General features: G+C 36.5%; 1 protein-coding gene across 1 annotated transcript in view; it reads left to right on the top strand.

The window, feature by feature from the left end:
- Nucleotides 1-15058, top strand: part of KLHL4 (kelch like family member 4) — a 211112-nt gene that overhangs the window by 171361 nt on the left and 24693 nt on the right. The window contains 3 exon segments of the mRNA XM_081792634.1: nucleotides 10427-10655; nucleotides 12286-12448; nucleotides 14202-14414. Coding sequence (XP_081648760.1) covers nucleotides 10427-10655; nucleotides 12286-12448; nucleotides 14202-14414 — 605 coding nt within the window.

Below are 15058 nucleotides of genomic sequence, written 5' to 3'. Positions count from 1 at the left end.
TTTGTATCCTGCAACTTTGCTGAATTCATGGATCAGTTCTAGCAGACTTTTGGTGGAGTCTATCGGATTTTCCATGTATAATATCATGTCATCTGCAAAAAGCGAAAGCTTGACTTCATCTTTGCCAATTTTGATGCCTTTGATTTCCTTTTGTTGTCTGATTGCTGATGCTAGAACTTCCATCACTATGTTAAACAAGAGCGGTGACAGTGGGCATCCCTGTCGTGTTCCTGATCTCAGGGAAAAAGCTCTCAGTTTTTCCCCGTTGAGGATGATGTTAGCTGTGGGCTTTTCATAAATGGCCTTTATGATCTTTAAGTATGTTCCTTCTATCCCGACTTTCTCAAGGGTTTTTATTAAGAAAGGGTGCTGGATTTTGTCAAAGGCCTTTTCTGCATCGATTGACAGGATCATATGGTTCTTCTCTTTTTTTTTGTTAATGTGATGTATCACGTTGATCGATTTGCGAATGTTGAACCAGCCCTGCATCCCAGGAATGAATCCCATGTGATCATGGTGAATAATTCTTTTTATATGCTCTTGAATTCGATTTGCTAGTATCTTATTGAGAATTTTTGCATCCATATTCATCAGGGATATTGGCCTGTAGTTCTCTTTTTTTACTGGGTCTCTGTCTGGTTTAGGAATCAAAGTAATACTGGCTTCATAGAATGAGTCTGGAAGTTTTCCTTCCCTTTCTATTTCTTGGAATAGCTTGAGAAGGATAGGTATTATCTCTGCTTTAAACGTCTGGTAGAACTCCCCTGGGAAGCCATCTGGTCCTGGACTCTTATTTGTTGGGAGATTGTTGATAACCGATTCAATTTCTTCGCTGGTTATGGGTCTGTTCAAGCTTTCTATTTCCTCCTGATTGAGTTTTGGAAGAGTGTGGGTGTTTAGAAATTTGTCCATTTCTTCCAGGTTGTCCAATTTGCTGGCATATAATTTTTCATAGTATTCCCTGATAATTGTTTGTATCTCTGAGGGATTGGTTGTAATCATTCCATTTTCATTCATGATTTTATCTATTTCGGTCATCTCCCTTTTCTTTTTGAGAAGCCTGGCTAGAGGTTTGTCAATTTTGTTTATTTTTTCAAAAAACCAACTCTTGGTTTCGTTGATCTGCTCTACAGTTTTTTTAGATTCTATATTGTTTATTTCTGCTCTGATCTTTATTATTTCTCTTCTTCTGCTGGGTTTAGGCTGCCTTTGCTGTTCTGCTTCTATTTCCTTTAGGTGTGCTGTTAGATTTTGTATTTGGGATTTTTCTTGTTTCCTGAGATAGGCCTGGATTGCAATGTATTTTCCTCTCAGGACTGCCTTCGCTGCGTCCCAAAGCGTTTGGATTGTTGTATTTTCATTTTCGTTTGTTTCCATATATATTTTAATTTCTTCTCTATTTGCCTGGTTGACCCACTCATTCGTTAGTAGGGTGTTCTTTAACCTCCATGCTTTTGGAGGTTTTCCAGACTTTTTCCTGTGGTTGATTTCAAGCTTCATAGCATTGTGGTCTGAAAGTATGCATGGTATAATTTCAATTCTTGTAAACTTATGAAGGGCTGTTTTGTGACCCAGTATATGATCTATCTTGGAGAATGTTCCATGTGCACTCGAGAAGAAAGTATATTCTGTTGCTTTGGGATGCAGAGTTCTAAATATATCTGTCAAGTCCATCTGATCCAATGTATCATTCAGGGCCCTTGTTTCTTTATTGACTGTGTGTCTAGATGATCTATCCATTTCTGTAAGTGGGGTGTTAAAGTCCCCTGCAATGACCACATTCTTATCAATAAGGTTGCTTATGTTTATGAGTAATTGTTTTATATATCTGGGGGCTCGGGTATTTGGCGCATAGACATTTATAATAGTTAGCTCTTCCTGGTGGATAGACCCTGTGATTATTATATAATGCCCTTCTTCATCTCTTATTACAGCCTTTAATTTAAAGTCTAGTTTGTCTGATATAAGTATGGCTACTCCAGCTTTCTTTTGGCTTCCAGGAGCATGATAAATAGTTCTCCATCCCCTCACTCTCAATCTAAAGGTGTCCTCAGATCTAAAATGAGTCTCTTGTAGACAGCAAATAGATGGGTCTTGCTTTTTTATCCATTCTGATACCCTATGTCTTTTAGTTGGCGCATTTAATCCATTTACATTCAGTGTTATTATAGAAAGATATGGGTTTAGAGTCATTGTGATGTCTGTATGTTTTATGCTTGTAGTGATGTCTCTGGTACTTTGTCTCACAGGATCCCCCTTAGGATCTCTTGTAGGGCTGGTTTCGTGGTGACAAATTCCTTCAGTTTTTGTTTGTTTGGGAAGACCTTTATCTCTCCTTCTATTCTAAATGACAGACTTGCTGGATAAAGGATTCTCGGCTGCATATTTTTTCTGTTTAGCACACTGTAGATATCGTGCCAAGCCTTTCTGGCCTGCCAAGTTTCAAAGGAGAGATCAGTCACGAGTCTTATAGGTCTCCCTTTATATGTGAGGGCACGTTTATCCCTTGCTGCTTTCAGAATTTTCTCTTTATCCTTGTATTTTGCCAGTTTCACTATGATATGTCGTGCAGAAGATCGATTCAAGTTACGTCTGAAGGGAGTTCTCTGTGCCTCTTGGATTTCAATGCCTTTTTCCTTCCCCAGTTCAGGGAAGTTCTCAGCTATAATTTGTTCAAGTACCCCTTCAGCACCTTTCCCTCTCTCTTCCTCCTCTGGGATACCAATTATGCGTATATTATTTTTTTTTAGTGTATCACTTAGTTCTCTAATTTTCCCCTCATACTCCTGGATTTTTTTATCTCTCTTTCTTTCAGCTTCCTCTTTCTCCATAACTTTATCTTCTAGTTCACCTATTCTCTCCTCTGCCTCTTCAAGCCGAGCCATCGTGGATTCCATTTTGTTTTGCAATTCGTTTAAAGCGTTTTTCAACTCCTCGTGACTGTTCCTTAGTCCCTCGATCTTTGTGGCAAGAGATTCTCTGCTGTCCTGTATACTGTTTTCAAGCCCAGCGATTAATTTTATGACTATTATTCTAAATTCACTTTCTGTTATATTATTTAAATCCTTTTTGATCAGTTCATTAGCTGTTGTTATTTCCTGGAGATTCTTCTGAGGGGAATTCTTCCGTTTGGTCATTTTGGAGAGTCCCTGGCGTGGTGAGGACCTGCAGTGCACTTCCCCTGTGCTGTGGTGTATAACTGGAGTTAGTGGGCGGGGCCGCAGTCCGACCCGATGTCTGCCCCCAGCCCACTGCTGGGGCCACAGTCAGACTGGTGTGTGCCTTCTCTTCCCCTCTCCTAGGGGCGGGATTCACTGTGGGGTGGCGTGTCCCGTCTGGGCTACTTGCACACTGCCAGGCTTGTGTTGCTGGGGATCTGGCGTATTAGCTGGGGTGGGTAGGCAAGGTGCACGGGGGCTGGAGGGGCAGGCTTAGCTCGCTTCTCCTTAGGTGATCCACTTCAGGAGGAGCCCTGTGGCAGCGGGAGGGAGTCAGATCCGCTGCCGGAGGTTTGGCTCCACAGAAGCACAGAGTTGGGTGTTTGCGCGGAGCGAGCAAGTTCCCTGGCAGGAACTGGTTCCCTTTGGGATTTTGGCTGGGGGATGGGCGGGGGAGATGGCGCTGGCGCCTTTGTTCCCCGCCAAGCTGAGCTCTGCCGTCCGGGGGCTCAGCAGCTCTCCCTCCCTTTGTCCTCCAGCCTTCCCGCTTTCCGAGCAGAGCTGTTAACTTCTGACCTCCCAGACGCTAAGTCGCGCTTGCTGTCGGAACACAGTCTGTCCGGCCCCTCTGCTTTTGCCAGCCAGACTCGGGGGCTCTGCTTGGCCGGCGAGCCGCCCCTCCGCCCCGGCTCCCTCCTGCCAGTCCGTGTAGCGCGCACCGCCTCGCCGCCCTTCCTACCCTCTTCCGTGGGCCTCTAGTCTGCGCTTGACTCCGGAGACTCCCTTCTGCTAATCCTCTGGCGGTTTTCTGGGTTCTTTAGGCAGGTGTAGGTGGAATCTAAGTGATCGGCAGGACGCGCTGTGAGCCCCGCGTCCTCCTACGCCGCCATCTTCCGGAACCTCCCTTAATAGGTGCTTTTATTTTATGGCAGTAATTTTTAAATTTGAGTATTTCCTTTGCAATGTAAGATGTTTTCGGGGAAAACTTACTTTCCCTGAAAATAAATGGAAAGGTTTAGCAAATTTGCATAAAAAGCATATTTGTCTTTTGAAAGAAATAGAAGAGGGGTCTCTAACTCCTTGCTGTCAAGTTCCTGTTAGAGGCTCAAAGACTAGTTACAAAGAATCTTGAAGTGTTGATGCTACAGGACAGAGAATGGGTTCCAAACACAGGTTTACCTGCTTGCCACATGAAAATCAGTAGTCAAGAGATAAGTGATGATGGGAAAGGAAAGGTGCTTTATTCAGAATGCCAGCAACTTGAGAAGATGGTGGACTAATGTTCCAAAGATGATAGTCCCAGTCTAAATGAAACCAGAGTGTTTTAAGGAGAAGGTGTTGGAAATACTGGGGGCTATGAGCAAGCACCAGCAGGAGAAGCTGGTATTCAGGTAATCATATCAACATAATCCTGAACAGACTTGCTGGCATCAGTGGTAGCTGCTTTCAAAAGTGGTTAGGCCTTATCTTTTGGGGCATTATGGTCCTTCATTCCTTAAGGCCAAAGGTCTGCAAAATCTTAAGGAATGTAGGTTAGTTCTGTTACAAACCAAGGGACTTAGGTCAACAAACAAGGAGTGCATAAGTTTAAAGTAAGTTAACCCTTAAGACTGATTGGAATGCTGTTAACATTGATAACAAGATTAGCAATTTAAACTTGGAGTAATGATTTTACATAAGAATTTTATCAAAGGAACTAAGGAAAAGTTTCTGAAGCCTTGATGTTTTCCCTGATTCCTCCAAGAACCTATTTATCTACATCTCCGCCTTTTTTACTTGATTTCTTAGTATACCCATGTTTCCAAAACACCTAGGGAAGGATTTTGTAATTAATACTTAGCTGTGTAGAAATTAAAACCAACCTACTTAAAATCTGCTAAATCGTGCATAGAAATGTTATTTTGTACCTTGTAGAAAAATAATGCAAAAGTCAAAATTCTGTGCTACTGGAAACCAATTATTTATTTTGAAAAATGTAAGTGGAAATTGAAAGACAGTATAAGAACTATGACAATTAATCATAAACTTATAAAACGAGAGCTTGTAAATGCAATTATTTACGAAGTAGCAAAATAGCTTCACAGAACTAGTGCTCTTCAGAAAATAACAATAACAGTGAGGTACTATAATTAATTGCAAATTTGGTAACTTGATTTTTTCCCATTTTTTGAACAAAATGAATATTAACAGCACTCTATGAGGTGTCTAGTTTGATATTTAAATTTAAAGGGAACTAAAAACAAAATGCAAGCATAATTATACTTAGTTTCTATTTTTAATAGCCTAAACTGCAAAGGGAAAAATTGAACATTTTGTGCTCTTTTTGTCTGTTTTTTTTTTATGTGTTTCTTCCCTATTTTTGTTACTTTTTCAGCTTCTTGTTTAACTTACAAAGTTTATGTTATAAGTTTGTTACAAAATGAATATGTTACAAAAATGGTAATAAGTATCAACAGTTCCTTATCACTTTTTAAGAATGACTGAAATGTGAACCTATAATCTCCTTGATTCTATTACCACAATTTGATATGGAAGGAACTAAGGCCATGATTTTGAGACTCCATGGGTACCTAGTGTTTGGAGACATAAAAAGTCCTATGGGAAATTGCAGACAACTACAATAATAGTAAAAACTACTATTTTTGAGTACTTGATTGGCATTTGTAAACATAATTTCTAATTCTCACAATGCTACAGGATAGCATTGTAATTTTTCAGATGAAGAAACTGAGGCTCTTAAGGTTAGATAGCCAACCCAAGGACAAGCAAGTAGAAAAACTGAAAGTGGAATTCTTACTCAAATTATATCTTACTTTTTGCTATATTGCCACTATTTTAGAAGAAAGATCAACAACAACAAAACTGACCCCTCCCCTTGTGGGTCTTAGAATCTATTGAAAAGCCAAGGTGAACACTTAGGGAGAAAAAGAAAAGAAAGAAAGAAAAGTATGAAAACACCTAAATATAGCAAAAAAATTAAAGGGGTAACATTTAAGTAAGTCAATATTATATTTCCATTATTTTAAAGCTATAAAAATAATTTAAATGTACATGCTTTCCTTATAGTGTGTTATTTCATTTTTTAAAGATTTTTTCTTAATCATCACCTTATGATGTCTAGGAAATGCAGTACTTCTTGAATCTTTAATTTTCTTTTTGACTCACACAGTTAACTTGGAATTAGTTGCCAAATATAGGTATCACACAAGTGGCTGGGGTTAAGTAAAATTCTTACCATGTATATTAAAACAACCATCAGAAAGTTGTAAGTATGATCACAGAATCACAATGTAAAAATGGTCAAATGGCAAACTTTGGGCTTTTGTATGTAAAAGTATTCAGTAATGTTCCATTTATTAAAGACAATGAATTCTGACAGGCAGTACGTCATGGAGCAAATTAAAGGCTAATATAGTTGTTTTTAGATCATTTTAGAACTAGATGGAGAAAAGTCACTAAATTAGATATGTTCACAATTACAGGAACTAACATGTTCCCAACAATACTACAAAATTAGGTTGGTTTTGTTTCCTCTTGACCAGATCATAAATAAGGGTTGAATAGGAACTTAGAAATTAATTGAGAAACAATATTTGCAACGTTTTAGGGAAGATCTATATACACAGAAACATTATAAAATGAGCCCTAAGGGGAGACATCAGTAAAAAAAAAAAAAAAATCCAATTTGTTTTTCTATCAAACAAGTATAGAGCTGGCATAGTAAGCCAACTAACATTTTGATTATTTGAAGCAATAGTGGAGGTATGTAAATGGGCTGTAAGAAATCTTCAGAGTTCAAGATACAGAACTATCAGTAGTATATTTTCATAGATAAAAATAAGAGATGTAGGGCATATAAATTTTCTATATTTAATGTAATGCCCAGAAAAAATTAACTTGGTATTAAACAGACTTCTACATTCTTTCATTATAAACTTTCTGTATGCACTTGGTAAATGTAGCTTTGCACAATTTCCTGACTAATGACTTGACTATTAATAGCTTCATAATCTTAAGTAGAGGAATGTAACCTTTGTTTCCTAATCTAAATTGGCTTATTGGTAAATTCCAATAATGAAAAGAGTTTGAAATAAAAAGTTGGAATAGGAAGAAGTGGATAGGAAGACAGATTTGGGAAGATTGGAATGAGGAAGTAGAAAGATATGAAAACATTCAGAGAAAATGGACTGGTTGACAGAGTGAAAGTTGATGTGCAATTGTAGATATTCCAGTTTTAACAGTTTCATCCAGAGATACTTAGTGTAGAAAATATATTTTTCTAGGTGGTATTTGCCCTCTCAGTAGTAAATGTAGTCAATTGAGCAATTGCTGATCTATAAATCAGAAATCAGCCAAATCCACCTTATCAGTGAAAGATGGAGGGATTAAGGAGAATGGATAATGAGTATCTACACATACAAGTTTTTCTTGTGAAAATTCAAACTTCTGAGACATAAAGGCTTACAGTGCACTATTCATCAGAAAAGATCTAAAATTACAGAAAAGAAATACATGGTCTTCACTAATCCAATATACATAGAAAAACTTTCAGAAGCAGACGTAGATACAATATACTTTGCTTAAATTTTGGATTGATATGATCTCATACCATAGCATTATAATTGGCCAGTGGATACACTTCAGATGTAAGCATTTTCATCATAAGTAATGAATTATATTTTCTCCAAAAATCACTCAGTAGAATAAAAACTGAAAAGTGTTTTTTGCTTATTCCTGTGGTTGGTTCTATATATTTGGAATGAAATTCCCTAAATCTGTCAAAATCTGTGTAGGTACACTATATGTGTGAATAATAATTCTTTATTTCAAACCTTGGTAATTAATCAGAAACTTCCTTTTTGTGCAAAATCAAATTTTACTAAAATATAGCAGCAGCTCTTTTGAATAACTGGTAAAAAGCATTGCTTAAAGAAATGGACAATTTATTATGTACTTAAAGGAGCTACAAAAAGAACAACAAATGAAGCCTTAATCCAGGAAAGGAAAAAAAAAATAAAGATTAGGGCAGAAATAAATGATATAGAAAATAAAAGTCAATAAAATAGATCAATAAAACCAGAAACTGTTTCTTTGAAAAGAATAACAAAATTAAAAAAACTCTAGCTAGATTTGTCAAAAAGAAAAGGAAAGGGACCCAAAGAAATCAAGTAACTATTGAGAGATGATAAATAACAACCAACACCACAGAAATACAAACAATTATGAAAAACTATATGCCAACAAATTGGACAATCTGGAAAAAATGAAAAAAATCCTAGAAACATATAAACTACAAAAATTGAAACAAGAAGAAATAGAAAACTTGAACAGACTAATAACCAGCGAGGAAACTGAATCAGAATCAAAAGGCTCCAAGTATGCAGGGGCGCCTGGGTGTCTGAGTCGGTTAAGCCTCCAACTTCAGCTCAGGTCATGATCTCTTGGTTTGTGAGTTCAAGCCCCGCGTCGGGCTCTGTGCTGACAACTCAGAGCCTGGAGCCTGCATCAGATTCTGTGTCTCCCTCTCTCTCTGCCCCTCTGCCACTCATGCTCTGTCTCTCTCTGTCTCAAAAATAAATTTAAAAAAATTTAAAAAAAAAAGGCTCCCAGTAAGCAGAAGTCCAGGGCTGGACAACTTCATGGGCGAATTCTACCAAACATTTAAAGAAGAGTTAATGCTGATTCTTCTCAAAATATTACAAAAAAATAAAAATAATAATTAAAAAAATAAGGAAAACTTCAAAATTCATTGTATGAGGCTGGCATTGCCCTGATACCAAACCAAGAAAAATACTTTGCTAAAAAAGAGAACTAGAGGCCAATATCCATGATGAACATGGATGCAAAAATTTTCAATGAAGTATGAAGTAGTGATGATTTACTATGGCAATAGTGGCAGTATGCTATGGTAGTAAAACTGACATTTTAGCAGTTGAATAGAAAATGAAATTTTATTAACACATAAAATAGGTAGTATCTCAGAATTACATTCTTAAATATAATAATAAATAAATAATAAGTAAGCCTAATCTATTTTAAATTATAATCCTTAATTTTAACATCATGTAAAATTGTATGAATTGGAGGCACCTGGGTGGCTCAGTCAGTTAAGCGTCTGACTCTGGGTTTCAGCTCTGGTCATGACCTCATGCTTCATGAGTTCAAGTCCTGCATCAGGCTCTGCACTGACGGTGCAGAGGCTGCTTGGGATTCTCTCTGTCTCCCTCTTTCTTCCCCTCCCATTCTCTCTCTCTCTCTATTTCAAAATAAATAAATAATCGAAAAAATACCAAAGGCCCATTTATTTATTTTTGAGAGAGAGAGAGAGAGAGAGAGAGAGAGAGAGAGAGAGAAAGGGCCAGAAGTAGAGAAAGAGAATTCCAAGCAGGCTCCATGCCCAGAACAGAGCCCAATGCAGGGCTTGATCCCACAACCCTGAGATCATGACCTGAGCCAAAATCAAGAGTCAGGCACTTAACTGACTGAGCAACCCATGTGCCCCCAAAGGCCCATTTAAAAGAAACTTTCACTCCTGTTTCTTTAGTCACTCATATTTTAAATCAACACAGACACGCAGACACACACACACACACAAAACTGAATAAAATAAAAAAGCATAATCAATATATTGAATGGGCATAGGTATTTAAAATCATAATGGATGTATAAAGAGTCAGTAATAGATTACAAGATAATTTTTTTTTGTAAATTATCATGTTTGACACCTGTATTAGTATTACTAATAGCATAACATAGCCAAAGAATCCATTATGAATATACAAGCCATATATATTAAATAAGCTGTTTTATTCTGACTCTTCCATTTGGATCTGCTTGTAGCAAAATATTACCTTGCCTTGTCTGCCAGGTTAGAGAATCATCTGGACTACTTACTTTAATTTGAGTTGCAATCACTGATTCTATGCTATAAATTATAGGTACATAAATATAATGTGAATGATAACAACTAAATTTTTTTATACAAGCAATTTTTCCACTGTTTAATATCCCTTTAAAAACCCATGGAGAAGGGGAAGGAAAAAAAAAGAGGTTAGAGTGGGAGAGAGCCAAAGCATAAGAGACTCTTAAAAACTGAGAACAAACTGATGGGTTGATGGGGGGGTGGGAGGGAGGGGAGGGTGATGATGGGTATTGAGGAGGGCACCTTTTGGGATGAGCACTGGGTGTTGTATGGAAACCAATTTGACAATAAATTTCATATATTGAAAAAATAAATAAATAAAAAATAAAAAAATAATATCCCTTTAAAATATACCACCACAATTGAAAAATATGACCTCAGAACGAACAGCTGGCTACATATTGGCACCATGAGTGGCTGTAGGCTTCAGTTTGGAGTTGCAGTTATTGATAATAAGCTCTATGTCGTGTGAGGAAGAGATGGTTTAAAAACTTTGAATACTGTGGAATGTTTTAATCCAGTTGGCAAAATCTGGACTGTGATGCCTCCCATGTCAACACATAGGCATGGCTTAGGTAAGAGCTTAATGTTATATAGTTTCTAAGGAATGCATCCTTGGTAGAGCTTTTTAAAAGTTAAATTCAGCTGCGCACTATTGGAGTTTTATTTTATTTTTTTTTTTTACTTTAATCCCAGTATAGTTAACATACAGTGTTAGTTTCAGGTGTACAATCCCATACTAACATATATTAGTTTCAGGTGTACTGTTTGGTGATTCAACAATTCCATACATCACACAGCATTCATCACAAGTGCATATTATTGAGATTTAGTCAAACCCTTAGTCAAAATCTCTCCAAAATGCTGAAAAGCTTAAGCAAATGATACAAACCTGTGAAACTTTTTTTTTCTTTTTTCAGATGTCATACTTGCTAACCCTGTGTCCCTTCAACCAGTATTTTTAAACATAAAAAGTTTTAGAAGGAATACATCATTGAGGAACATAAAACTACAATAGGAAGTTTTCTTCTACACTCAATTTAGAAAAAAAAAAAAAAACTTGACTATGGAGAGTCATTGTGCTTCTAATTTGATGAATCCTGTCCCTTCCCATAAGAGGCAAGTCTGTATTTCAGAAAAAGCTTTGGGATGCAGGTTCAAGGCAGGGATGTTTAGAAAAACTGCTTCAGTTGAGAGCAACTCTAAGTTATACTTAAGCCAGAGATTCCAAGAAGTTTAAGAAAGATGGAGTGGAGACTTCTGAAATAGTCTGGAAGCTTTGATTCTCCTGCATCTTTGTCATGGTACATCTTTCTTCATTCTAGACTCTATAAATTCTCAATATCATAGAGTTTGTTTAAAAAAAAATTATTGCCTTTGTTCGTTTTTAATAACTGACTTCAACAGCTAAAAAGTGGAATTCAGAAATGGTATTGTTTTTTTCCAAAATTGTTCAGCAAATTGTCTATTCAAATTATAGACTGTGTAATTATTCAGCTCAACTGTGTCAGTCTGATTCCTAGACATATCTTAGAAAACATATCTTACAGAGAAATTGAAGCAATTTTTTAAAATCTAATTGATATTACTAAGAAAGTAAAAGTAATTAAGTTATACCCCTGAGGTGCTGATTGGGATGGTGAAGAAGATGGGGGAAAAGGCCAATTGTGTGAATTCCCAGAGAAGTAGTTAGATAGGGACTATTCATAGTATCTAATGGAACTAATTTCTAACTAAACCTCAGAAATCCCTGCTTATTGGGTTATTTCATGGGAATTTTTTAATAACTGTAATAAAAAGCAGGGAATAGAAAGACATGACACAGTCTACAATTCTAAGAATTATCTAAGATTCAGTACAGATATCTCAATCTCATCTATCACTTACAATTTAAAAGATGATGTTGAAATTATGCCAGAAAAAAAAATTAGTTTCCTTTTTCTATTGCATCCTTAGAAATGGTGTGTTCTACTACCTCTTTTAACTTCAGTATTACAACAATGATAACCTTCCATGATACAGAGATTATGCCTGAAAGTTCCCTAGGGTTAAGAGGTCATTTTTAATTTCATATCAAGATTAGTAAATTATTAATGCACACACAAAGTCATTTAAGAAACAAAAACAATTTTTAGCTTTCAAAATGAATAATATCCATTTTGTTTGGTATATCTAAGTGAACCCTCATGCTTTTTTATCTCCTAGGTGTAGCCACACTTGAAGGACCAATGTATGCTGTCGGTGGTCATGATGGATGGAGTTATCTAAATACTGTAGAAAGATGGGACCTGGAGGGATGTCAGTGGAATTATGTGGCCAGTATGTCAACTCCTAAAAGCACAGTTGGTGTTGTTGCATTAAACAATAAGTGAGCAAATCTAAACATTGATGCTCTTTACTCCCAGCTCATGTGATACAACACTTCAGAGATGTGACCCCAAGCATTGTCAATGACCAGGGCATCCTAGTAGTCAGTAGTAAAAGGCCTGTGTTGGTACTTTCCCTTCATCATATGGAAAATACTTGTCTAAAATGAACATTTAATTAAATATTCTGCAGTCCTCTGCTACTCAAGTATAGTCCTGTGACCAGCAGCATCAGCATTACTTGAGATCTATTTAGAAATTCTGAATTTTAGCCCCACCCTAGACCTCCTGAATCAGAATTGGCATTTTAACAGGATCCTCAAGTGGCCTGTGAGCACATTAAATTTGAGAAGCACTTTTTTAGGCCAACAAGTTCATTTTTACCCTCGAGAAGTTGCCACATTTTACGTCATGACTTTTTATTATTAAAACTTTGGTTAGTCTTGTAATAGGGCAAGTCTTTGTCTTCTTTATCATTCACTGTCCTGAGTGTTCAGGGCGCCCGATTCCAGAATTACAGAGTCCAATCTTTCTGAATCTTTCTGCCTTCCTGATCACTTGTATATGAGAGCAAGGTAACATATTAAAGGTTGCTAAGATCTTGAATTGTTACTTATTTAAGGTAATTATGTCCTTTCAGATAAGGGACCTTTGGAAACAATAACCAGTACATAGGAGGGACTTAAATGATGACAATTTTAGACACCAGGACAGATCAGTGGCAGGGGACAACCTTGGTATATGTATTGACTATATATAAAATCAGTATTTCATCGTTCAGCTGGGTCCAGTAGAAATTGCAGCACAGATAGTTTATAGCACCTTGTATCAGAAGTAGGACATGGCTGTAGTTAAGAGGATACCCAGCCTTACAGTATCTTAGAGCTTAAAATACTCCTGCATCTGATTATCTTTGGCTTGACCTGAATATCAGGTGACTTGGAAACAATCTCCTACATATTACAGAACAGATTGAAATAATCAAATTTGACTAATTTAATTTTATTTTGTTGACTTGATATTATTCACAATTGAACATGAAGAGCAGTTATAGACATATGGCTTAGTAAATGTTTATCTTCTTTATTGATGAAGGATTAAATTTAAATGGATTAAAAAATGCTGCTCATCATAAGAATTGACATTCTACAATTTATGGGAGAAATGTGATAGCCAATATGCCTTCTTAGAAAAAAATCCAGTTTGTTGATTCTTATTCCCTTTATTATTTATTGTTAGTCTTCCTAGTGACAAATGTTTTATAATATTGAATAAAGCAGTTCACAAAATAAAAGGGATTCTAATGCTAATCATTTGAACCTAGCCAAAATTGTAAGGTTACTAGAGTTAGTCTTTGGAAACATCCAACCTGCCCTTTTTGTATTTTAATTTCCAGATTTATTGAGGTATAATTGACAAATACCGCCAATGCTTTTGATATATCCTTTCTTTCTCTGTCTTCATTTCTCATGGGATTTTTTAATCTATTGTCTCATACTTTCACAAAAATAATAAAGCTGGGGAGGTTTGGAGTAGAGTGGACCTTGGCAAGTACCTTTTGTTACCTATCCATTCACAAACTCAGGCCATCCATTAAAAAATACTAAGGGAGTAGAATATATAGCCATAAACTTGAAATGCTTTGTACAAGTTTTTTTTTTTTTAATTTTTAATCTATGCACAAATTAAACATGTTTTACACACACACACACAAACACACACACACATACACATACTTCTGTTCTTTTTTTCTAGGCTATATGCTATCGGTGGTCATGATGGAAGTTCCTGCCTCAAATCAATGGAATATTTTGACCCCCACACTAACAAGTGGAGTCTATGTGCTCCAATGTCCAAAAGACGTGGAGGTGTGGGAGTTGCAGCATATAATGGATTCTTATATGTTGCTGGGCGTCATGATGCCCCTGCTTCTAACCATTGCTCCAGGCTTTCTGACTGTGTGGAACGGTAAAATGTTTAGATTTATTTATGTATATATGTATTTGGTTATTTATCTATTTTTCAGAAATGAGAAAGATTTTCAGGCTACCAGAAACTAGTCTTCCAAATAAGTGTTAATCCTTTCAGAGAATTAATCTTTTGTGAAATTGCACACTTACTCCTAGACTCAAAGTATTTTGAAGAAAATTTTCAAATGTATTTTATTTCCATCATAAGAAATATATTCTTTAAATATTTTAACATTTATTTATTTTTGAGAGAGAGAGAGAGCAAGAGAGAGAGCGACAGAGCATGAGCAAAGGAGGGACAGAGTGAGAGGGGGACACAGAATCTGAAGTAGGATCCAGGCTCTGAGATGTCAGCACAGAGCCTGATGCGGGGCTCAAACTCACAGAGTATGAGATCATGACCTGAGCCAAAGTCAGAGGCTTAACCGACTGAGCCACTCAACCGCCCCAAGAAATATATTCATTAAAATGTTTTTTATTGTTTTCTAGTTACCCTATAAAATAATGAGATAAAAGGGATGTAAGAATAAAGAAATTTAATGCCAAATTATATTACTCAAACTATTCACCATCTCAAATCAATATGACTTCACTATTTCAAAAAGTTATATATTGGTCCCCAAAGGATGAAGACTTACCACC

This window comes from Panthera onca, chromosome X (assembly GCF_046562875.1).
Source record: "Panthera onca isolate mPanOnc1 chromosome X, mPanOnc1 haplotype 2, whole genome shotgun sequence".
Lineage (NCBI taxonomy): Eukaryota > Metazoa > Chordata > Mammalia > Carnivora > Felidae > Panthera > Panthera onca.
This window is presented reverse-complemented; position numbering and strand designations above follow the sequence as displayed.